The sequence below is a fragment of the Podarcis bocagei genome (genome assembly GCF_964188305.1).
Source record: "Podarcis bocagei genome assembly, chromosome: 4".
Classification (NCBI taxonomy): Eukaryota; Metazoa; Chordata; class Lepidosauria; order Squamata; family Lacertidae; genus Podarcis; species Podarcis bocagei.
In genome coordinates, this window is record NC_138128.1 from 66,448,538 (window position 1) to 66,474,290 (window position 25,753).

Consider the following 25,753-nt stretch of genomic DNA (forward strand, 5'->3'; position numbering starts at 1 on the left):
GTCCCTTTACCTTTACCTTTATACGTCCAGAGTCATTCTTGACTTATTGCAAGTTCCAGGGCTGCTTAAATCTGGTAGTTTCTACATGTGACCTGTGTGAGGTAGGAGATGATTGGATTAATGGGTGCCGAAGTCACAGAAACTCTGATGGCTCCCAAATGCATGGGAGAGCAGTAATAATGCTGTATACAGTTCCTAGGCATTTGGTGTTCTCTCCTAGATAATAGGCTAATCTCTCTGCACCTTCCTACCAAGTCATCTTTGCAAAGTTTCTCTCCTTGGGATGGAAGGATCTGTTCATTTCAGTACTCTCTGTTTCATATTTTCCCTGTCTTAAATTCAGTTCTCCACATTTTGCAGCAATTTGTGGTTATTATTTTTTTAAGTCCTTGTGAAAATTCATCAGCATTTCAGTGTAAATTTCTCTTGATAAACACATTTTTATTGGCAGTTTGGACTAGTATGCACATTTTTGCATGCAATTACCCCTAATATAATGCATCTTTGTATGTTATTTTAATAAATGTCCATTTTTATGCACACATTTCCAAAATATTTGCATTTCTGTAAACGTTTGGTTGGGGGACTCCATAACAACAGTTGGATGAATGCAAATTTGGAAGGATAGCTATGTTTTGGTTTGCATATTGTTTTGGAGAGTGCAAATTTGTCAGATTTGGCTTAAAACACTTATGGAATTTGATTTCTCCTCTGCCCCTACTCTCTCCTCCACCTAGACACCAGTTTAGAAGGAGAAGGCAGCCAGACTTTCTTACATTTATATCCTTCCATCATGGAAACCAAGTTAACATTCATGTGGTTTCCATCCAGACATGGACAAGATCCAGACCTGCTTAGCTTCAGTAAGATAGTGGCCTCCTGTGCCTTCAGACCTTGCCATGGAAAAGATCTTATCCAGGCTAATCATTGCAGGGTAGGAATTAAAGTAATATACAGCCTGTTAGAGGGCAAAACATTGATTGCTATTTTGAATGCAGGATCCTCTAGATCTCCATAACGGGGCAACTGAAATTGAAAAACAACAACTCTTAGTTGGCTATTTTAGAAAGCAACATTCACAGAATTTCATTAAACTGTCCAAATTGTTGAGAAAACTGATCAACAACTGATGAAAGGATTTTCACTCTGAAATGTAAGTACAAATTATTTGTACTAAGGAGCTTGCTGACACAAAGATGCTATACTGTACCAGAAATCTAAATGAACACCCTCTGCTGACACACACTCTCTCCTGTGGAGCGAGAAGTGTATTATTACTATTATTATTTTAACATTTATACTGTTTTATATAAGTAAGTGATTTACATAAAACACCATAAGATCATTTTTAAAAGAAAAGAAAAAATATAAACACAACACTTTAACCAAAATTACATAGCAATAGATTTGTAAAAACAGAAAATCTATCAATAAAACATTCAATTAAATATATATGAATAACAGAACAGTGTGATGAATCTTATGAGACAGAGAAAGCCTGCTTAAACAGATGGCTTTAAAGGAGGTATTTCAAGCCTGCCACTATTTCTGCTTCACAAACAGCACATGGAAGGGTATGGCAATAATGTCAATGGACCGAAGGCATTGTGAAAATTCAGGGCACAGTTCCAACATGGCAAGGCTTTAAATCAGAGCTTTCCCAACTTTTCATGTTGGTGACACACTTTTTAGACATGCATCATTTCACAACACAGTAATTCAGTTTTACTAGCAAACCGAACGCAGGGAAAGTTCGTGCAACATGCCTACAGACTGTAGCCGACATACTTTGTGTTGCAACACAAAGTTTGGAAAGCTCTGCTTTAAAGGATGTCAGGGAAAAAATGCATGGCTGTTTCTGGCTCATGCTCTCTGTATGCCTGCCTGCTATTGCTGTTCATGAGCCCCATCTAGAAGATTGTAGCCATTACCTTTTCCTCTGCTGTTAAGAGCTTATTGATTGTATCTTGAATTTTATTTAAATAAGTTTCTTTACCCACTTGAATGAACACTCAGTCTCCTCTAGGTCAGGTAGCAGTTACTGACATGGCAAACCTTCTAGTAACTTTATTGTGATCAAAATTAATTTTAGTTAGTGATATCCAACTAAGTCATACTCAGAACATGTATGAAAAAGAAATGGATTCATTTGTGTTCTAATGCACAGAATTTCTGGGTAAATACTATCATTTTCAGCATCCTATCCTATTTAAAATGTGCCATATCATGGATACTTTGAGATTTGTGCATTGCAAGGGTTTGGACACGATGACCCTCAGGGTGCTCTAGAATTCTATGATTCTATAATATTTGTGTTGCAAAACCTATAGAGATGGAATGTAGATCATTTCACATCATTCTGCTTCTCATGAGAACATGCATATTTTTCTGCAGCAAGAGAACATTTCTGCAATATCTCCATTATGTTGAATAAGAAGCTATCTGTGTTTGTATGGATTGTCTGGTTCATTTAATTGACTCTTCCTGGGATCGTTTATTTCAGAGCCATTAATTCCACAAGTTTTAGTGTAACTGATGTCTGTTGCTGTTTCTGTTATTTCCCAGATACTCATTGTTCTGGGCGATTTCAGCATCCATGCCGAGGGTACTTTGTCAGTATGATTTTATGGCAGGAATAGCCAACGTGGTAATTTCCAAATGTTGTTGGGACTACAGCTCCTATCAGCATGGCCAACGATCAGAAATTATGGGAAAGTGGTCCAACAACATATTGAAGACCTTCCTCTTGAGCTAATTGAGTTCTAGAACTTTTCTAAAGGTGTCACTGTTCAATATGATAGTTACTCTGGCTGAGTTCTCCATTCCAAAAGAATAAATGTGAAACCAAGCACAATGAAGATTGTATAATAAGGTAAAGGGACCCCTGAACATTAGATGCAGTCTTGACTGACTCTGGGGTTGCGGCGCTCATCTCGCTTTATTGGCCAAGGGAGCCGGCGTTTGTCTGCAGACAGCTTCTGGGTCATGTGGCCAGCATGACTAAGCCGCTTCTGGCGAACCAGAGCAGCACACGGAAACGCCGTTTACCTTCCCGCCTGAGCGGTACCAGTTTATCTACTTGCACTTTGATGTGCTTTCGAACTGCTAGGTTGGCAGGAGCAGGGACTGAACAACAGGAGCTCACCCCGTCGCGGGGATTTGAACTGCCGACCTTCTGATCAGCAAGTCCTAGGCTTTGTGGTTTAACCCACAGTGCCACCCACGTCCCGAAGATTGTATAGTCCTTTGCAAATCAAAAGTGACAAATGAATTGCTGATAATATTTGAAAGGCTAATGAACTGGTCCCATTTGTTTCAGAATAATCATTTCTCCGACTTTGTGGATAAACAAACCGGCTATACAACGGTCAACATGCTTGCAGCTCCAATAGTGTCTGGGAAAGAGGTTCTCGCTGTGTTCATGGTTCTTAACAAGCAAAATGCCTCTGAATTCTCTAAAGAAGACGAAGATGTAAGTACTGACATGAAGAATGCTGTGGTCCGTAGAGCAACAAGAAGTAACAAGTTGGGTTCACTGAGTGGCCTGAGCATAGCTGTCAACTTTTCCCTTTTCTTGCGAGGAATCCTATTCGGAATAAGGGAATTTCCCTTTAAAAAAAGGGAAACGTTGACAGCTATGGGCCTGAGGTCACCTGACAAATGTAGCATTCTAATCTGACATGAGAAAGGGCAATATCCAGAAATCAGTAGCAAAACATGTCAGCCTCCCAGGACACTCTGCTGCTGACTTTAAAGTAGCAATTATTTAACAAAGGGATTTCTACAGCAGGAAACAGCTGAATTACAGTTTGTGAGCCAGTGTGAAGTAATGGTTAGAGCAGGCATAGGCAAACTTGGCTCTCCAGATATTTTGAGACTACAGTTCATCCCTGACCACTGGTCCTGTTAGCTAGGGATGATGGGCACTGTAGTCCCAAAACCTCTGGAGGGCCGAGTTTGCCTGTGCCTGGAGTCTTGGAACATGACCTGAGAGACCAGCATTTGAATCCCAACTCAGTCATGAAGCTCACTGGGTGACCTTGGGCCAGTCATAATCTCTTAGCCTAACTTACCTCACAGGGTTGTTGTGAGGATGAAATGGGGAGGAGGAGAACCTTGGCAGATGAAGGTGGCATAGAAATGTAATAAAATAAATAAAGAGAAGATAAATCCAGAAATTCAATTCTATCCCTTGTGGCCAGAACTGGGATAATGGGTTTTTATCCCACTACAGGTGTTAATTAACTTTCCAGTGCCAGGTATTTGCATTACCAGCAATACTGTTCTGTGAATAGTCACTATAATGACTTAATGTCATTATAACTTTTTGTACTTGGTTGCGTTTAATTTCTCTCTGATCTCACTGGTTGTAATTCGTATCTACAATTATGAATATAATATATATATATATAACAGTCAACGCAGATTAAAACCTGATGCATCGGATAATCTTGTCATCAACGCTTATGCCACAGTAAATTTGATTGTTTTTAAAGTGCCACAAGAACCTCTCCAGTTTTTGCTACAACTAACTCACTGGAAATTATAGCATTGTTGGAACTTATGCATGTCGACTCAGAAGTAAGTCCCACTGAGTTCAGTGGGGTTTATTTCCAGCTAAGGGGATATAGGATTTCAGCCTTAGTGGGTAAAGATCTGGATAGGAGAAAGTTAGGAGCCTTGTGTAAATTGTTTGCCTTTCCAAGAAAGAGTGCGGTGCAAGTAAAAAAACCACACCATTATGAGCCACAATCCCACCAAAGCGCTGTGAAGGCCCATTGACCTCAGTAGCAGTAAGACATCTTTGTGCTTAAGTATGTCATTGAAATAAATGGAACTTGAAGCGCTTGACTTTGTTTGGATCATGCCCATGATAATTGCTACTCTCTCTTTCTTTCTCTCTCTCTTTCCTTTGCAGCTATTTAACAAATACATTAATTTCCTTGCACTTGCTGTAAAGCAGTATCACACGGCATACTTGTACAATATTGAATCCAGAAAAAGTCAGGTAAAGTATTACATCTTACTTAATTAAATGTGAAGTCAGTGAAAGTCCCGTTACTTATTTTTCTTGCTGCTGCTTATGCTTTCATAATGTGCCCCAAAATGCAAAAGTATGTACTGATTGTGACACATTTCCTCATGATTTGCCAGTGTTGTCATTTACGCTTCAGCCTGCATCAGTCAGAGTTTTAAATGTTTCCTCATTTTCTCTCTCTCTCTCTTAAATAGATGCTTTTGTGGTCTGCCAACAAAGTATTTGAAGAACTTACAGATATTGAGCGACAGTTTCACAAAGCACTGTACACCATTCGAATATACTTAAACTGTGAAAGATATTCTGTTGGTCTGCTGGACATGACCAAAGAGAAGGTTACTACTATTTCTTATAACTAGCTAATTAACCTAACTAAACTTTTACAAAAGACTAATGAGGTGGTGCCAGGCATCTTGCCCCCCACTTGTCACACTCGTCTTTACTTGAAGGAAAGGCACATACAAATTGTAACTGAATCATCATTAAAATATAGCTGTGGTCTTAAGCATGCTTACTTGAAAGTTAACTCTGTCAGAAATCAATAGGAGTTACTACTTCAGCTAAAATATGTTTTGGATGGGAGCATTATTTCTCTTTCATAAATGTGGAACAAGCATGCCCCTCCTCGAAATGCCTTTTGTTTCCCTCTCCCCACTTCCCAATTGTTGCTGCTGCCGCTACAGGAAGGCTACATGATCTTGTGTATGGTGAGTCTACTTAAATCGAATCCACTTCAGCAGGATTCAAGCAGCCTAACTGGCCACAAGATCAGAGGTGAACTCTTGTCCCCCCTCCCCCAATCCTTGGTGCCATTTTTCAGGGACATTTTGCTCATTCATATGTTACTATTCCCAGGAATTCTATGATGAATGGCCAATTAAACTGGGAGAAGCAGAGCCTTACAAAGGACCGAAAACACCCGATGGCCGAGTGAGTACAATTCTTTCATCTCTCCAAATCACAGCCTTCTGGATACTATTGACAGATTCTAACATTTCTTCCTCCCCTTGCATTTAGGAAGTCAACTTTTATAAGATTATTGATTACATCTTACATGGAAAAGAAGAAATCAAAGTCATTCCGTGAGTGTTTCCTGCCAGTTTGTTAGATAGTAATTAGTAGAGTGTGTTTGGAACAGGCCCAGATTGCGTGGGGGGGGGAGCACGGGGGGGGGGAATTGCTCTGGGTGGCAGGCTAGTGGGGTGGCAAAACAGCATCCCACCCTAGCTTGGTTTTCCTATTTAGAAGAGGCTGGTGGGCCATAGCCTGCCATGCTGTGTTGTCCTGTTGCCAATGTGGTGTGGCTGTCTATGGCCCACCATGGTGTTCCATCCTTCATTTGCAAGTCAGAGTAGTCTCTGTAGAAAGAAGACTGTCAGTGAGGCTTTGCATGGCGGATGGAAGTGGAGAGAGACGAGGCAAAAGGAGAGGTATCTACTGCTGCTACTGCTCTTTATGCCCCAGGTCTGGGGAAATAGTAAGGATGTTGATGATGGTGATGATAATAATAATTATATTTATACCCTGCCCTTCTGGCTGGGTTTCCCCAGCCACTCTGGGCGGCTTACAGTACATATACAAACATGGACACTGCTTTGCTTTGCTCTGCTCTGTTACCTTTTGCTCTTCCTTCCTTCTCCCCCAGGCTCCAGAATTTAGCAAATGGCTTCCTCTGGTGACTTACACTTCACTAAGCCCTTATGCAACATCCACTTGAGGAAGGGAGGGAAGTGGGAAGAGGCTAGGGGTCCAGCCAGAGTCCAAGATGTTTCTTCCTTTCAGTGCCTGCTTTTGCCCTAAGATCTGGGGAGGGGGATTGAGGTGAGGGCAGCTGTGGGCACCATGCAATACCTTTCTGATGTTTCTGTTTAAATGAAACAAGGCACCTTTTCTCTCTCTTTGACACTGACCACGAGAGCAGCTTCTCTCTTGGTGATAAGGGTAGAGGGGTGGGATAGACAGACCAGAATACACAGAGGATGTAATTATTTGAGACAAACCTGAGAACAAGAATATGTGAGGGGGCGCTTTCCATATATTTTTATTAATGCCAATCTTGCTCCCAAATGCTCGGATTCATTACCCACAACATTTTTTTTTTTAAAAAACCCTCTAAAGCCCACCCACCCACCCACACCAACACCACAGTCTTAAGAGCTTAATGGGTGTCACTGGTCACCTTTCAGTTTGTAGATCTGGTACTGGGTTTGGAAGTGCTCAATTTTATCTCATTCTCTTCTTCAAAGATCACCTCCTCCAGATCACTGGTGTCTTGCTAGCGGATTGCCAACTTACGTTGCTGAAAATGGATTTGTAAGTTTCAGGGGATTTTTTTATACAGCTCCATATGTATAGGTGTATTTTGTTTAAATCTTTATATCAGTATGTTTCACAATAATCTAAATATGTGTAAGGGCTCCTCCCGGTGACCACCTTATTTGGCATTCATCTGGATTTCCTTGCACAAATTTCACCCAAAGTTTAGATTATATCTGGTATTTATTTTAGGCTTACTTTACCCAGGAACAGTGTATGCGAAGAAGTCTGTAGCCATAACAGCAGGAGCCCCCACTCTGTAGAAGCATCATATAGAAGTGCCCCCAAGAAGATACAAGCAAAAATACTCTACTTGGCCTGTCTCCTGTAACAGCTGACATCTGACATTTAAATGACACGGCTTCTTTTCATTGTATTTCTCTCCCTCTCTCTCTAGATTTGTAATATGATGAATGCACCAGCAGATGAATACTTCACTTTTCAGGTAGTGTCTTTTCGTTTATTGCATTAACAAGTAAATAATGCTAAGATAATACATCAGCACTAGAGATGGATGAGACAATTCTTGGTCTGCTTTTTCAAGTGAATTGACCTAATTTGCCAGTCTTAGATTATATGTGGGTTGGAATGTAGCAACCAATCAGATCTAAAACATGTACCTTATGTGTTTATAATTGCCCAGAAGAAATAGTATTTTAAGGTAAAATGCATTGAATAGCACAGTAAAAAGTGTGCCATTTACATTTATTGATTGATTAAATTTATATCTTCCGCCCAAAGGAGTCCAGAGTAGCAAGTAATAAAAACATCTCAATGTCAATTTTCTCTCTCTGTGTGTGTTTAATTTGCAAAAAACAGGGCACCCGACATGCAAAACTGACAGGGGATGAAAGTCGACTGATCTATCTATCCATCCATCGTGTTCACACAGGCATTATAGTGCTTTAATACGTGTGTGGTAATGTAATTTCTTTTCTTTTTCTCTTCTGTAGAAAGAAGCTTTCGATGAGACAGGGTGGATTGTTAAAAATGTCTTATCTTTACCTATTGTCAACAAGAAGGAAGAAATTGTCGGTGTAGCTACATTTTACAACAGGAAAGATGGCAAACCCTTTGACGAGCATGATGAACAGCTTACTGAAGTACGCTCCAAGTTGCTTGACATTGTCAGGCTACAATCAGACACTGGAGGGAGGGTGTTTTACCATAATTGGAAATTTAAAAGCAAAATACTAACATCTTACACTATACTTCAGTATCTTGGGAAAGTAGTTGGTATGTATACAACCTATCCTGAGCATCTAATATATTGTCATAGTAAGTGTGAGGACTTGGATGTCACTGTTGCTTTTATCAACAGAAATTTCCTATAAAAAGTAATAATTTTTTATAAAAGATAATGCCAATGGGTTTGATCCAAAGTAGTGGATAAATAACTTGTTCACTAATTAGTGGTGCTCAAGTGCTAGTGGAAGACGTGTCTGTAAAAGACAGGTGTTTTGCATTATCACAGTGTGTGTGCCTTCCCAGCTATGCAGAGCAGATGGAAATACCTAAATGTTTATATTTATTTACTCTGTTTCAGATGCTTACACAGTTCCTGGGATGGTCTGTTCTAAATACCGACACCTATGACAAAATGAATAAGCTTGAAAACAGAAAAGACATTGCTCAGGAAATGCTGATGTATCAGACAAAAGCAACAGCGGCTGAAATTCAGACCATATTGGTGAGTGTGAGTTCACTTGTACAAAAATGAAGTTTGGACATTTTTGTGAGATCGGCTGAACTCAATGGTTTTATTTGCTTTTTTCCCCATGTTAGAAATACAAAGAAAAACTGAATTTAGATGTTATAGATGAGAACTGTGATGAGAAACAACTTATCAAAATTTTGGTAAGTAACTAAAGGCATACTTATATTTGATATGGGACACGGTGTTCATTGTTTGTTTGGGATGGTGTTAAACTGTCCCCAAAGTATCAGGTACAGAGTCTGAGGATACTCCTATTCTGTCTTTCCTCTGAAGGCTGAGGTAGTTGGAGGCATGAAATGCCTGTTGCAGTTCCACCTGCTTCACCATGTACAGGAATAGCCTGGCCACAGTAACCCACACCCACATTTACTACTGTATTGACTACTGTATTGCACTCTATGTGCATCCTGAAGATGGTTCAAAGATGATGCAGCATGGGTACCAACAAATGGGAGCATGGAACACTGTCACCGAGTCCCATTCAAGGTGTTGACTCTGATATATAAAACCCTAAATGGCTTAGTGCGGGGGGACAGACACCTGATTATATGAAAGAACGCCTCTCCCAATACTATCCTGTCCATGATCCTAGCTCGGCTGCGGAAGTGCTATTAGCTGTACTATCATCAAGGGAGATCCAATTAAGTAGAACTGGGCTACAGCTTTCCAATGAGCTTTCTGCTGAGATCAGGCAGGCTACTGCACTGAGGTCCAGCAACAGCAGAAAACACCATTATTTCGCTGGGTCTTTATGCATTAGTTGTACGTGTTAATTTATATTGTTATTCAGAGATGATAAATATTATGAGCATTGGGTACTGGTTCTAGAGGTTTTAGTGATTTAATTTTGTTTATGTTATTTGTTTAGAGTTATGTGATTTGATGTTGCAACAAGACTGTAACCTTAGGGTGAAGCATGGGATATGAAGTCTAACGAATAAACAAGCAGATAATAGCTCTTGCTCACACTGGGCTTTGCTGCAGTTTTGTGAACTCTGGTGTAGAGGGAAGGAACCATGCCCAAGAAAGCATTTGCAGGGGAGTTTGATGAATTCATTGGAACTACCATATATGCATGGATCTACATGCTAGGGTACATGACCTTAAAGCAGTACCCTATGCAATATACCTAATAAAGTTAGGGAATCTACAAGGCAAAAAAAAAAAAAAGCATTTGGAATGATTTTTCTAAAATGTACTTGATCAGATATTTACAATGCAAATTCTCAGTGAATTAGCAAGAAATTCTGGGGTGGGTTTTTTCCTTCTGTTTTTCTTTTGTATAACTAGACTCCTTTGATAGAGTCACATGGAATGGCTTTTTTAGCAGGGAACATTCTTTGGTATTCCTGCTCTCTGCTTGTATCACTATTTAGTCTGGATTAGCAGAGGCTGGGGTTGGAAAGGATGAGAGAATGTGGGTGATCCCCGCCCTTTGGCTTGTGATTGGAAAAAATAGCTTTAATTACTTCTACTGCTACTATTTGGTGATGTTACCTACCAGGGAACTAGTTATGTCTCTGCAATTCTCCATCCCCGGTAGAAGTCTACAGCTTTTGCAACTGATGTACTGCACAGCATGGCAGAATGAGCCCTCTCTTGTCCTCATCTGCTTGCTGCTACAGCTGTGTGCCTCTCTGTGATTTCATATAGTATATGCTTTGGTAGGACTGTATTGCAGGGAGACACAGGGTTGTTATTGAAAATGGAATCCACGTGTTGAGCATTCTCTCATTTTGTATCATGTATTTGTTATGTATATATGTCAGATTTCCATGGCATCATGTGCTTCTGCACCACTGCCAACTACATATGTACAGTAGAGGTGATGAAATGCACAGCATCCTATCATGGCATAGGGAGAAGAAAAATTAACAGGGAATAGACTTGACACAGAATACCATTTTCACTAGGAGTCTTCTATAACAAAGAGTTGTGCCCTGAGATTCATTAAGCCATTGGAGGGAATCCTCAGGCTCAGGGGCCAGTTGAATTACAGACCTTTTTATCTGGCCTTCAGGATTCTCCCCAGTTCACACCCCTCCCTGGCATTGATCTGTGTTCTCCTTGTGTTATTTTGCCTGAGCCCTTGAATTGTGGTAATACCTCTTGTTTGCCTGGATAGTGAGGTGTGCGTGTTGAAAACTAAAAATCAGGGTCCCATGTTTCCCCCCACTGAGCTTGTATGTGAGTGAAACATTGGGCTGAAAAACTCTAGAAAATAATGCAGCCAAATTCCTGATAGAGAAGGGCACCTAAATGTAAGGTCTGATCTCCCGTGCACTGCCAAATACAACGGCTTTATCCTATTAGAAAGCTTGGAATCCCAGCTTGCTAATGGGATAAAGCAGGTGTTGCATCTTAAAACTGTCATTGCTCCAGAAGTGACTGGCTCTTGCCCTTGACCTGGGATCAGAATAAATAGAAGAGGGAACCTACTTACTTTGAAAAGAATGATAATAAAAAGGGAGGCATGTTGAGATACTTTTCGTCATTGAGTTTTGCACTCAATATCTCGAGTGGTAAACAGCAGTTCCATTGGCCACAGTAGAATATAAGTAGATTCTGCATTTGGTACAGAAACAACTTTGGTCACCCTGACCCATGACCAGTGCCAGGAGAGGGATTCCCCTGGACTTCTCAATGACTTTTCATACTATGGAGCAGTGGCGGAGCTTCGTGCTTTGGCACCAGGGGGGTGGAGAGCAAGCGGGGGCGGCGCTGGTGCGTATCCTGGAGGCGTGGCACCCAGTGCAGGTGGGGGGGGCAGCCGTGATGGCACCCCACCGGGATTGCGCTGCTGGGGGCAGTGCGCTCCCCCCGCACTCCTCTTCCTCCGCCAGTACTATGGAGTGGACCATGATATCCTTCTGGCTAGGCTATCTGGATTGAGAACTGGAGGTATAATTTTACAGTTCTGTTCCTACCTGAACAGGCAATTTCAGATGATGACGCTGGGGGACCACTGGTCAGCTCAACAACATTTATACTGTGGTGTTACATGGGACTAAGTCTTGTTCTTTGCTTTTTTATTACCTACCATGAAACCACTGAGTTAGATCACCCAGAGATTTGGGCTGAGATGCCATCAGTATAAGTGCTACGTTGGTGCTTGAGTATAGTAACGGACTGTATGAGGGCCAACAAACCAAGTCTCCATTCATATAAGACAGAGGGGCTTTCTGTAGCATGTTTGTCTATTCAAATGTCCCCCCTGTTCTGGATGGGGTTGTAGTCCCTCTGAAGGTACAGGTTTGCAGTATGAGGATGCTCCTTCCACAGTCTCTGTCACTAGAGGTGCAAGTTTCCACTGTGGCATGAATCCCCTTTTACCAGCTTAGGCTGATTTTCCAGCTCTTGCTCTGGTAACCTTTCACTTAGATTACTGTATGTGTGCAGCTGCAACCGCACACATCGCCGCAACTCGGGAAGTGTCCAGAAAAGGGGGCATAGCAGTATAGAGTGGGCTTATGCCCACTCCACCAACATGCATGGCGGCCAGGTACATAACCCCCACGCAAAACAATAGTTGACTGTAGTTGATAATACGGCTGTTAGACTGCTAAGTGAGACTGGACATTATGATCATGTTGTGCTGGTGTTTTGATAACTGTGCTGGCTCCTAGTCTGTTTTGGGGTGCAGTTAAAAGTGCAGAGTCTTGATCTTTAAAACCATTAATGGATTGAGCCCAGGCTGCCTGAAATATTGTTTATTTCCTGCCCACACTTTGAGATTGTCCTCATCTGAAGCCCCTTGTTTAGGTTCTTCCAGCATCTGACATGTGGTGTGTAACTCTTGGGGGACAAAGCATTTTCAGAGGTGGTGACTCAGCTTAGAATGTTCTCCCCAGAAAAATGCTCTGACAGTTTTCTCGCAGCACATGAAGATTTCTAATTTAATTTTTTTCTTTATATTTTTTGTTAAATTGTTTTATTTGAATATTGTTTTTATAGAGTTGCCGCTTTTAGATTATTTTAATGTACAAATGCTTTTACAAAGCAATGTCCTCTATATCTTTTAGGCTATGCACCGCTCTCCAAATAATACCTGACAGTCTAAGGCAGGCATCCCCAACCTTCAGCCCTCCAGATGTTTTTGATTACAATTCCTATCATCCCTGACCACTGTTCCTGTTAGCTAGGGATCATGGGAGTTGTAGGCCAAAACATCTGGAGGGCCACAGATTGGGGATGCCTGGTCTAAGACTAGAGACATACAATAGTTTGAAAGAACATTCAAAGTGGTGCAAAAGTTAAAAAAAAAAATTCTACAACATACACTCGTGCGCATGTATTTTGGCCTACTGTTGCCTTTCATCATCAGACAGGTTTTGCAGGTTTTTGAAACAATTCTGTTTTGAAAACCTGCAAAACCTGTTGAGCCAGAGGGGGAAGTGGGATCATTATACACACCAGAATCATGTCACCTTCAACTCTTTAGGGGGGGGAAATAATATTCTCCAGAACAAGGCCTGCCCAACCTGTGACCCGCCAAGCTGAACATAGCCCACCAGTGGCCATTAGCAGCCCATTCAACCTTCGAGATTTGCTCCTTTGCCTGGCACAGCAAAAAAGAAAGAGAAAAGCAGGGTGCCTGGGGTGGGTAGAAGTCAAGCACCTGGCAGCCACAATGCATTTTTTTTGGTGAGCTATGTTCAGTCTGATGGGTCACAATTTGGGCCAGTCTGATCTAAACAATATATACCTTGTGATCTAAGTGCATCTAACTGGATGACAAATCTAACTGGATCTAAGCAATGCATAAACATACGCCTCCCCACCTTAAAAATAATTTGGAGATATTAAGCAACTTAGTATGCAATGCTAATTTTTCTAGAACTGTTGCTTGAAACATGAGAGATCTGTATATTCATGGTGGTTTTGATTCCAAAGTGTTGGCATGGCAACCCTCCCACGGAAGCTAAAGACAGAAAAATTATCTCCGCCTAATCCCTTGTGACATGTCAAACTGATGGGGTTTTGTTTGGTTTTCCCAACAGAAAGAGGAATTGCCTGAACCAAAGGATGTAGAACTTTATGAATTTCGCTTCAGTGACTTCCCCGTTACAGAACATGAGTTGATCAAGTGTGGGATACGGATGTTCTTTGAGATAAATGTTGTGGAAAAGTTCAAAGTACCAGCAGAGGTCAGATATATTTTGCCTTGTTTCCCTAAGCCTGTGCCATATGAAACAAAGAACATAGCATTACCTTTGCAGACCTAGCGTGCCATTAATAGTCCTAAATATGAGGCAGATCTGCTATTGTATATATATTCAGCTGTGGTGCGCCAGGATGCACCATTTCATCATGCAAACTAAGCCAGGGAATAGGCGGTGACACAACACAGAAGAGTCAATATGGAGTGTAGGCCTGACTCTATGTCATAAGCAGGCCCACAGGCACCCTCCATCTTATGCAGCTGCTCCTCATAACTGGCATCAGTCAGTCACCAAACAGGATTGCCCTCCCTTTGCATCAGCTGGGTGTCTGGTGCTTTGGAAACTACTTAAGTTGGCTTTGACAAATCCCTACTCTTTCTGATGATGATGATGATGATTTGTATATTAGCAAATGTAAAGCACAATAAAACACCAAACATTAAAAACTTCCCTATAAAGCCCTGTCTTCTAAAAGTTGGGCGTTCCACAAGGAGGGTGCCACTACCGAGAAGGCCCTCTGCCTGGTTCCCTGTAACTTTACTTCTCACAGTGAGGGAACCACCAGACGGCCCTCAGAGGAGGACTTCAGTGTCCTGGCTGAATGATGGGGGTGGAGACACTCCTTCAGGTATACTGGGCTGAGGCTGTTTAGGCCCAACCTTTACCTATATCATGTCAGGCGTAGGGTGGGTTGAGGCGGATTACCCAAAATGGTCTTGCAGGCCAAGATGAGCTGAGAGGGGATTTGACCCCTGGTCTCACAGGTCACAGTCCCAGACCCTCCAAGTGCCCCTATTTTCCAGGGATGTCCCTGATTTAGAGATGCCATACCAGCTTCTGATTTGATCCTGGAATGTCCCACTTTTCCTTAGGATGTCCCTGTTTTCATTGGAGAAATGTTGGAGGGTATGGAATTATCTGACCCCTGAGCCATCTGAAGGCAATCCTGTATAGGGAAGCTTTTAAAAAAATGTGTAATGTTTTATTATGTTATTATATATGTTGGAAGCTGCCCAGAATGGCTGGGGCAACCATGTGTGGGGTATAAATTATCACTATGGCATGGGACGTCCCTATTTTCATTGGATAAATGTTGGAGGGTATGTAGTCTAGTATTCTGTTAACGCTACGCTGACACAAAATCAGGATTAATCTCAACTTTATTATAGTACAACCAATTTTATAGCTGTGGCAAAATAGCTTCGTATTTTGTTTACAAGACTTAAAAGTACAGAGAATCAAGTGTGTTTAATTTGCCACAGGTGCTTACAAGGTGGATGTACACTGTGAGAAAAGGCTATCGTGATATTACTTACCACAACTGGCGGCATGGATTCAACGTTGGGCAGACCATGTTCACCCTTTTGATGGTATCTTTTGTTTCTCTGGATCTATGCCTAAATTTGTTTGTCATTTGTAACACACCTGCAGAGATGCTTGCTTTATTTATTTATTTATTTATTTAAAACCCTTCTCTTTCTATAGACAGGTAGAATAAAGAAATATTATACAGACCTAGAAGCCTTTGCTATGGTATCTGCAGCTTTTTGCCATGACATTGATCACAGAGGGACCAACAACTTGTATCAAATGAAGTAAGTGGTGTCTGTTGACATATACATCTGGAACAACTGTCTTAAAAGTAGGAAACATGATTGGATGGTGGTGAAAAGAAATTGCCATTATCTAAAGCAGCTAGTTCAACTTAGTGCCTAATGGATCAGACCATATATGCATCTAGGCTAGAATCCTCTTTTCTGCAGTGGCCAACCAGGCACGTTCTTATGTAGTGGATAAATTTGCTGTAGTGGGAGCAACATGCATCATTTATTGGTCCTCTTGTTCAGATAGCCATTTATTGCAAAAACAAAACACAACCCAAAGAACCCACCACACACACTTCTATTCCTCTTTTATATCTACACCATGGGTAGGCAACCTAAGGCCTGTGGACTGGATGTGGCCCAATCACCTTCTAAATCTGGCCCGCGGATGGTCCGGGAATCAGCGTGTTTTTACATGAGTAGAACGTGTCCATTTATTTAAAATGCATCTCTGGGTTATTTGTGGGGCATAGGAATTCGTTCATTTTTTATTTATTTTTTCAAAATGTAGTCCTGCCCCCCACAAGGTCTGAGGGACAGTGGACCAGCCCCCTGCTGAAAAGGTTTGCTGACCCCTGACCTACACAGTTAGTTGTCTGCTACTTCATGGTGGTCAGCTAGATCAGTCAAGGAGGGACAGCTGAACTCTGGGCTCAGCTTATCTCTTTCATGCACGGAAGTTGAGGTCAATAACTATATTACAACAGGATGGACCAGCAGGAAGACATGTTGTTGGTACTCTATGAATGAGAAGAGTTTCCTATTAATTAAAAGCAAATTAGTGTGGATAAGCTCTACAGTATGTAAGTTCATGGTTCAGAAATACACCCTGTGAATTATTTTAAACTATATAATTGTGTTTCATCAGGTCAGCATCTCCACTGGCAAGACTTCATGGCTCTTCCATTTTAGAAAGACACCATCTAGAGTACAGTAAAACCTTGCTACAAGATGAGGTCTGTGTCTGTGTTCAGGTTATTTATTTGTACTTATTTTGCCCAGAAGGTCTGTTATTAGCTACTTTTATACACAACACTACTGCTATCCCTAGTTTTTGTTTTTATTTTGGATGACTAGGAAATACTAAGACAGTTTACTTTAAGTAGATGCATTATTATATAGTAGCATATACACATGGAATAATTTTGTAAGCTGTATTGATATGCCAAAATCTCAATCTTGCAGAGTTTAAACATCTTCCAGAACCTAAATAAGCGCCAGTATGAAACTGTTCTACATTTATTTGAAGTTGCAATCATAGCAACTGACTTGGCTTTATATTTCAAGTAAGTGCTAAATTCTTTTCTACTATAATGCTTCCTTCTTAAGAAAATAATTTAAAATGCAGCTACTGTGGCCATTTTATAATTTTTTAAAACTTTTTTTCTGGGTAGTTTTTTATGTTTTGAGCCTACTAGATTAAAGTATTAAAGGTAAAGGTACCCCTGACCATCAGGTGCAGTCGTGACCGACTCTGGGGTTGCGGCGCTCATCTCGCTTTATTGGCGTACAGCTTCCGGGTCACGTGGCCAGCGTGACTAAGCAGCTTCTGGCAGACCAGAGCAGCACACGGAAACGCCGTTTACCTTCCCGCCGGAGAGCGGTCCCCATTTATCTACTCGCACTCGAGGTGCTTTCGAACTGCTAGGTTGACAGGAGCTGGGACCGAACAACGGGAGCTCATCCCGTCGCAGGGATTCGAACCGCCGACCTTCCGATCAGCAAGTCCTAGGCTCCGTGGTTTTACCCACAGCGCCACCCGCGGTCCCTGTTAAGTATTTAAGTATTACTTTAACATAAAAGGAAAAACAGAAACAATGTCAAAAATACATGCATTTATGTATGGAATGATTTTTTGTCTGTGTCTCATCATGTGAAAAAAAAAAAACTAGTCAGATACCCTGTACAGTACACTGTGTACATGTTGGTGCATATTTAAACTAAAGGATACCTGAAAAGTGATGATAATGTGATTCTTAGCAAAGGTTTACCTGACAGGGTTAGTCCATTAGGTCATTACTGCAATTACAAACCCAACGTAATTAACTTTAGTGCCTAATATCCATCAGGGTTTCTTGCTGTTGGGCCTCATAATTCCATTTCAGAGGCCCATGTTGGGCTCCAGGACAGTAAAGTTCCCAAGTAGGCTGTAAAAGGGACCATGTGTGCATTGTAAAAGTCACCATATTTCCACAGGAAAAGGACTATGTTTCAAAAGATTGTGGATGCAATTGAAAAGATGGAAAAAGAAGAGGAAGCAATTAAATATATATCTATGGACCCGACCAAAAAGGAAGTAATAATGTAGGTCAATTTCATTTTACCCTTCCTCCACTAAAGCTAGTACTGTTTTTCCTCCTGCTATAAATCTATTATCTTTATTTAAAGGGCGATGATGATGACTGGCTGTGACTTGTCTGCTATCACTAAACCTTGGGAGGTGCAAAGTAAGGTGAGCATCTTCAGAATCAAGTTTGACGTAATTTTTATTGAGAGAAAATACACAAGGCTTTTATTTCAGTAATATCTAGATAAACGTTTGATGCTGAAGCATGTGAAGATGTTTATTGGTTTCCAGATTTGTTCCCTATTCTTTTTCCAAAACGAGCTTACCATAACAATAATAAAACAGGAATTCAACAGCTTTAAGAAGTTCAGAAGAGCAGATCCTGCTGATCAGACCAAGGGTCTGCCTGGCCCAAGCACTCTGCAAAGCCCTCAAGCAGATGGTCTTTGCCATCCCAAGCAACTGGTGTTCAGACAGATGTAGGCTCTGGCTCTGAGCTAAGAGCTAAGGCCAATCATTCAGGTTTGATCATATTTTAAAGCCATCTAAACCATTGGCCATAACCATCTCTTGCAGCAGTGAATGGTATCAGTTAGTGAGTTCCAGAGGGCAGTGAGTAGACAGCATACCATTCATTTCCAGCTATAGATACTGGAGTAACATATTAAATACTTGTAGAATGCATTCCCACCTTCTTCGCTGTGATACATTTCAATTCAGAGTTGGATTCAGGACATGTTTGTGGTATTCCAAAACGATCAGAATGTGTGGCAAATATATCTTATTGGTCATTTTTAAAGAGTTATTACTATGATGGCAAAAACACATTCTTCTGCTACTTTTTCTGTGGAACAGGTTGAATACTGTTTTAGGTTACAATTGCTGTTTAATCTTGGATCTTTCAATAGAAGCCATTATTCATTCCTAGGTTGCCATCATGGTTGCAAATGAATTCTGGGAGCAAGGTGATCTTGAACGAACTGTCCTACAGCAACAGCCAATTGTAAGTGTTTCGTTGTAATTATATTATCTATTATATTGTTTTGTTTTAAAAACAAAGACTTCCAAGTATTTCAACTGACTATATCTGCTTCATTCATTTTTTTAGCCTATGATGGACAGGAACAAAGGTGAAGAACTGCCCAAGCTTCAAGTTGGTTTCATTGATTTTGTGTGTACTTTTGTATACAAGGTAAGACGAATAATTTGAGTGTCAGATTATTCCATTTTTACAATGTATACCTAAATTTTGAGACATAAGGAATTATAAGAGTCAAATATGTATGTTAAATGGTTACAGCTGTGCATGTTTTGAACTGTTGAGTCTCCCTAAAACATCTCCTACTGGTATTACTCAGAGCTTTTCATATCAGGATGTCTGACCCTCCCTACTTTTAAAAGTTTCCTTTCAATGTAAATAGCACCATTCTTATCGTATACATACACTAAGGACAGAATTAGATTTTCATCAGCAAGTGCATGATTTCTAATCACAAATTTGCCTCTTGGGGCATTTACAGGGGAGAACCCAACACTTTCCCTCATTTGACTGGGAAATCAAGTTTCTAAGCCAGGCTGGGGGAATTAAACCCCTTCTGCCCATCAACCACTTATTTTTGACAAATGTTACCTTATCCTGGCATTGCGCATCAGAAACCTTCCTGCTAGCCAACTTAGTTCTGCCCTGAGATAAATATGTTTGTCACCGCAGCTTGCCAGCTAATGGCCATCTTTAGTCTGCACATGTCAGAAATGTCTGTTACCACTGTAGATGCACCATTTCACCATGAAAGGTCAGTTTACAGATCTGCACTGTTTACTTAGGAATTCTCGAGGTTCCACAAGGAAATTACGCCTATGTTTGATGGTCTTCAAAACAACCGGGTGGAATGGAAGTCGCGAGCTGACGTGTATGAAGAAAAGATGAAGAAGATTGAGGAAGAAAAGAAAAGGCAGGAGGAAGAAGCTGCCAAGAAAGGTTAGGCATATAAAAATGTGTTCCTACATGCATGCACATGCTTGTGCAATTTGGGTAACTTTGGCTGGATTTGGCATTCAAGGCTAAAGTCTGCTGATCAGCACTTAAGTGGTAAGTAGGGATGGAATGGGCTGGATTAAGAGATTCCATGAGCTGAGCTCTGCAAATGAAACCTTTGACTCACAGAAGGGGAGAGAGGCAATTTTCAACAGTTCCCCTTTCTGCTTGCTACCCCTCCTTCCACCCCATAAAATGTGTTCCAGAGTGCGTTGGGGGCTCTGGAACACCATGGAAGGTGGCAGAAGGAAGGTAGACTTGGTTGAAAGTCATCTTCTGTGCAGCTTTCATGAGCAGCAGGCATTAGTGGGTCACTAACCCTTCTTTGAACAGAAGAAACCATTGGTTTTGCTGCTGGAACACCAAGTCGTCTGGTGCTTACTCTCACCATCTTAGCTCAGTACACCTTTTGCTCAGAGTTCGTCTTCCAGGAAGCACAATCGCAAGTCAAACACCCGTGTTACATGTGCCCCAGTCTCTGAGTGGTAAGAGATTTCAGGAGTGCCAGGCAAACCTCAGGTTTGATTTCCTGAGAATGGAGGTCACTGGCAACTGTGGTGCCACTGCAAATGCTAGATGAGCACTCCGTTGTAGAGAGAGTATACCGGACCAGTCCTGCCAAATGTAGTGTGCAGGAGGAAGCCAGCAGAGAAAGCCCGCAGTGCAGGGGCAAAGGTAGTACACTCTCCCTCCCACCATGAGTTCCCCCAAGTGTTTCAGCAGAGAAAAAAGCACCTGCGTGGAGAAGGAAGAGAATTGTCCAAGGTACGGTGTGTGTGTGGTCAATCTATTTTACCTGCTCAGAGGTTGCCTAAGTGCCTCTGCCCTACCAGGTCATCAGCTGCTGTATAGGCTGCAATCTGATATCCACTTACCTCAGAGGAAGCCTCACTGAACTCAGAGGAACTTACTTCTCCGAGCGGATATGTACATGACTGAGCTGTTAGTGGGGAAAGTGGAAGAGTCACAGTAGCATTAATTGCCAGTTTGAAATTCCTTAGCAAAATCTCCCTTTACACACTAGAGAAATCAACTGGTGTTGTTATCTGTTGAACTAGACATCTATTTCTAGCCTAAGTTTAAGAAGTGAGTCTTGGCAGAAGGAAAAGGAAAATGGCATGAGCAACTGAATCGACTTCATCTTGTGATGCTTTCATAACTTTTTTCAAATGCCTTGTTCCCTATGAGGATACAATACTTTATTTTCATGCTGTTCCTTGCACAAACCTGAGTCCAAAACAATAGTATCCTTGCCAAAAACAATAGAAAATGCTGTTGTATCTGTTACTCCAGCTGCAACGACAAGTTCACGTTCATGTTTGCCTTCTGGACTTGATATTTCCCAAGTTATTAGCAAGACTCAGAAAAACGCAGTCAGCCCAATCCTGCTAAGGAGATCTGCATAAATAAACAGGCTTACCACTTACTAGATTTGGAACTAAGAGTATAGGATGAGGTGCAAGTAAAAAAGTCTATTCATCTGTACTTGACTGCCTTGAATAAGATGCATATTCCAAAGTGCATTCCATTGTGCATGTACATATTCTCATGCAACAAGGTATGTGGTAATACCTTGTGGATACATAGCTAGGGCTACATCAGGGCCAACAGCTAAGCTGGTTTGTAAGAACATAGAAATTGGCACCCTACACAATTCATTTTTTCTTTTAAATGATGAGATGCTTTTGCCTTTTCTCTTCCTGTGAAAAATGTGGATGTGATTGGGAAAGTGCTTTGGGGCTTTGGTCCTCTGGTCTGCTAATTTTAATTTCAAAAAGAAAAACCGCCTTTAAAAAGCATCTTTTAAAAGTAGGTGAAGACAAGATAACATGGAAAGATTGCTCCTCTAAAAGCTATGAAAATATTATTTTTGGCAGGATGTATTTAAAATACTCTGTACAATATTCAAGGATTATTATTAGTCATTACAGTGTTACAGTGAAACAGTAAGCTCACAAAATCAGGGTGTTTATAGAAAGAGATCAATGGTCTAAAAATTGTAGAGTAGTAGAAACCCTTCAGTTTTGTATATAGGCATGTAAGGACCATTCAGATACTTCACTGATACAACAGTGCAATCCTGAAACATTAGGTAGGCTTACCATCGGAGTTCAATACAGTGGTACCTCGGGTTAAGTACTTAATTCGTTCTGGAGGTCCGTTCTTAACCTGAAAATGTTCTTAACCTGAAGCACCGCTTTAGCTAATGGGGCCTCCCACGGCTGCCGGAGCCCGATTTCTGTTCTTATCCTGAAGCAAAGTTCTTAACCTGAAGCACTATTTCTGGGTTAGCGGAGTGTGTAACCTGAAGCGTATGTAACCTGAAGCGTATGTAACCCGAGGTACCACTGTATATGATTTGGATTACACTCATATCTTTGGACCACCTGGTTGTGATGCTGCATTGAATGCTTGCCTTTCAAAATAAAAACAAATTTTATTTGCTGAACCACTACAGTGGAAAGTTCAGAACAGAAAATAAACAGGATGATATGAGATATTACAAAAATTAAGATCAATATTTTGAATATCATGCTGTTAGTTATAGGTAAACATTCTAGAGGCTAGGCCACTGATCATGTGACGTGTTTCAATGCAGGTGGAAAGGGTCGAAAATAACCTAGTAGCATGGTGATCCACAGCTTTCAAATGTAAGTTTTCATTCTAATGTTGCTATGTTAATTTACATGAACCAGAAAGCAACAATTTGCTTTACTACAAAGAGAAAAACTATGAAAAATTAAAACCTGTGGAATCATTTGAAAGACGTTGGAAGCAATAGAAAAAGTAGTTTTAGGGTTTGATTTTGAGATTCAATAAAAGTTTTTGGGTCGTCCCCCCATGTCATCTGTATTCAGGATAAAAAAAGGTCCACATTTTTTCCTCCCAAAGAGTTTGGAGGATTATATCGACCTATGATTTAATTTTCTGTCTGAAGACCTTTCATCAGCTACAGTTTTGTCAATGCAGTTAAGTATACCTAGTTGCTGAAACTTTCCAGGAAGAGTGGTTCAGTGTGTGTTTGTCCTTTGAAAAGTTTTCATATATTGTGCCATACCTTAGGTGAATAATATTTGGTTATTAGCCATCAAGTTGCTAAATGGTTATTCATCAAATGGCACAATTGCTGATAATGTGTTGAGCTTTAAAATGGCCAAACACACGTGCTTTCATGCCACAAAGTAAACACCTGTAAAATACCTAATGAATACTATTAAAACACACACACATCACCTCAATAACCCTTTGCTTTCTGCTTTTTATTAGCTGAAGCAGCAGCAGCAGCAAAAGGCGGCGGCGGTGGCGGCGGTGGTGGTGGAGGAGGTGGAGGAGAAGAGGGCAAATCAAAAACATGTACAATTTTATAACTGACTTCAATGGCACTAAAAAAACATCAAGGACAATATTTCTGCTACAGTGGAAGAAATCTAGGAAGATCTTCAGTGAGCTTGGGGATTTCTCTGAAACATAAAGTAGCATACAGTCCAGTCCTTACTTGTCTGCCATTTCCAGTGGAATCAACAGTGACAGCATTGGGAGGAAACTGAAAAAAAAATCACGACGAATGGATGAAATATAATCAGAGATTAATTTGTACAAGTGGATTATGGGTTCATTTCTTGGGTTGCTGTCATCCTCAATTTATACAGAATGTTTTTTATTAAACGAATTAAAGCTGCGAACTGTCAGGATTTTTACACTATTTTCTGTCAATTTCATATAAGCATCTCTACATTGCACACCTTGTAATCCCATAATTAGTAATGGAGAACAATAGGTTTTATATTATGTTTAGCCTTTTCATCTGGAATTATTTATCTTCTTTTCCCTGTACTGTTACAAATAAAGTTGCAGCAGATGTCATGTTAGTAGCTGTAATTCCAGCATCAGATTTGTGCCTATAAACAGACCTATTGCACATGCATATATACACCTTGATCCAGAGAGTTTCAATGGGTGCAGGAGCTGTAGTGCAGAGGTGAGCAGTCTTAAGGCCCGCAGGATCAACTTTGCTTTTTTTACTAGCATACCAAGGTTCACCAACCAGAGCCAGATGCAAAATAGTGGTTCAAGAGGGAGGACGAGTGCTCAGAAATAATGACAAGGCACCTCTGTTCACTCTTGGTCTCCCACCCAGGCTTTGCTTCAGAAGCTTAACTTAGGTGTTGCAGAGGGGGGGAGCCTGTTAGTTACTGCTATCAGTTATCTGAGAATCAGACAACCTTGCCAATTTCCCAGAGATCACAACCAGCCTTCAGTCCACTCTAGAGCAGATAGGGAGAAATCCCATCCACAAGAGCTGCCCTATTCTTAAAAGGAGGTAGTAAATATTTGCCCATTATTTTGCATATGTGGATCTGTTGGATCCACTGTAATGAATGGAAGGTTCATGTACACACAAACTCTTGTGTTCTGCTAATCACCTCTGCAGTGTGGGAGCTACTGTAGTGTGGCTCTTTCCCACACTGAAAAGATAACAGTCTGAAACCTGAGACCACGTTGGTGGAACCCGTGCTGTATATCGTTCATCTTCACACCAGTATTCCCGTTTCCATACCCTTCCCACATAACTTGGCACTTCCCATGATAGCTTTGTGGTACAAAATGAATCGTGTGGTAAAAAGTATGTGAGAAGGCAGGCTATCTGCTAACAAATCACATAAACACAGCAATTTTATTGGTCATGACACTAGAACTTGGGGCCATTCAATGATGCTGAATGTTGGGAGATTCAAGATAGACAAGAGAAAGTACTTTTTCACTCAGTGCATATGGAATTCATTTCCCCACAATGTACGATGACCATCCACTTAGCTGGAGGATAAGGCTATCAATGGCTATTAGCCGAGATGTCTATGTTCTGCCTCCCCTGTTGGAGCCATTATGCCTCTGTATACCAGTGGCTGGACATGCTTGTGGGCTTCTTACAGGCATTTGGTTGGCTACTGTGAGACCAGGCTGTTAGACTAGATGGGCCTTTGCCTGATTTGCCAAGCCTCTTTTGTTCAAATCAGCAAGGGTAGTTTACAAATGGACATCTGTCTTGAAAGCAACCCCCCACCAAAACTCAAGCTCAGTCCTTGAATAAGCACTAATTCTCACTCAGTAAACAATGTAAAACCCTTCTCAACCCAGTTGTAAATACTTTGGCCAAAATCTAAAAGCCTGAATGCAGCTCACAGGCATTTGTTTCCGAAAAAGCTTCAACCACCATGCAAGTTAAGCTAACAGTTTTAACTCCATGTGCATATACAGATGTTGTATATGGAAAACTCTGGCCATTACATAGCATTGAGCATCCAGTCCATATCTATTAATCTTTTCAGAGTATGCTTGATCACTATGGGCAAAGGAAATATCTTTCATTGATAAATCTTTATCTGCTGTGCACTAGGTTACTGAAATTAAAACACAACTGCAGCAATTTTTTCAAATGTGCTATGACTATGATCCTCAGATCATTTTAGTATCAGATGTTTCACTAAGCCAGCCATTTTGTTTTTATACGTCCAAATAGTGGCAAATACCTTAGGGGCAGAAATGCAAATACAGCTGTACAGCACCTGCTTCTATAAACTTCTAAACATGCTACA

At 41.0% G+C, this 25,753-nt stretch overlaps 1 protein-coding gene across 4 annotated transcripts in view; it reads left to right on the forward strand.

Moving 5' to 3' along the window:
* PDE6C (phosphodiesterase 6C) overlaps nucleotides 1-23,703 on the forward strand; it is a 40,040-nt gene extending 16,337 nt beyond the window's left edge. The window contains exons 2-23 of one of the 4 annotated variants that reach the window (XM_081192309.1): nucleotides 3,320-3,472; nucleotides 4,919-5,008; nucleotides 5,233-5,373; nucleotides 5,894-5,968; nucleotides 6,056-6,120; nucleotides 7,285-7,351; nucleotides 7,752-7,799; nucleotides 8,308-8,457; nucleotides 8,901-9,044; nucleotides 9,140-9,211; nucleotides 14,072-14,218; nucleotides 15,496-15,603; nucleotides 15,719-15,828; nucleotides 16,706-16,793; nucleotides 17,023-17,123; nucleotides 18,034-18,141; nucleotides 18,226-18,289; nucleotides 19,053-19,127; nucleotides 19,233-19,316; nucleotides 19,949-20,102; nucleotides 22,759-22,810; nucleotides 23,427-23,447. In XM_081192309.1, the coding sequence (XP_081048435.1) occupies nucleotides 3,320-3,472; nucleotides 4,919-5,008; nucleotides 5,233-5,373; nucleotides 5,894-5,968; nucleotides 6,056-6,120; nucleotides 7,285-7,351; nucleotides 7,752-7,799; nucleotides 8,308-8,457; nucleotides 8,901-9,044; nucleotides 9,140-9,211; nucleotides 14,072-14,218; nucleotides 15,496-15,603; nucleotides 15,719-15,828; nucleotides 16,706-16,793; nucleotides 17,023-17,123; nucleotides 18,034-18,141; nucleotides 18,226-18,289; nucleotides 19,053-19,127; nucleotides 19,233-19,316; nucleotides 19,949-20,102; nucleotides 22,759-22,778 (2,064 nt within the window). In that variant the 3' untranslated portion in view covers nucleotides 22,779-22,810; nucleotides 23,427-23,447. The other 3 variants (XM_081192306.1, XM_081192307.1, XM_081192308.1) reach the window with 3 other exon arrangements.
* The last annotated feature ends 2,050 nt before the right edge of the window (nucleotides 23,704-25,753 follow it).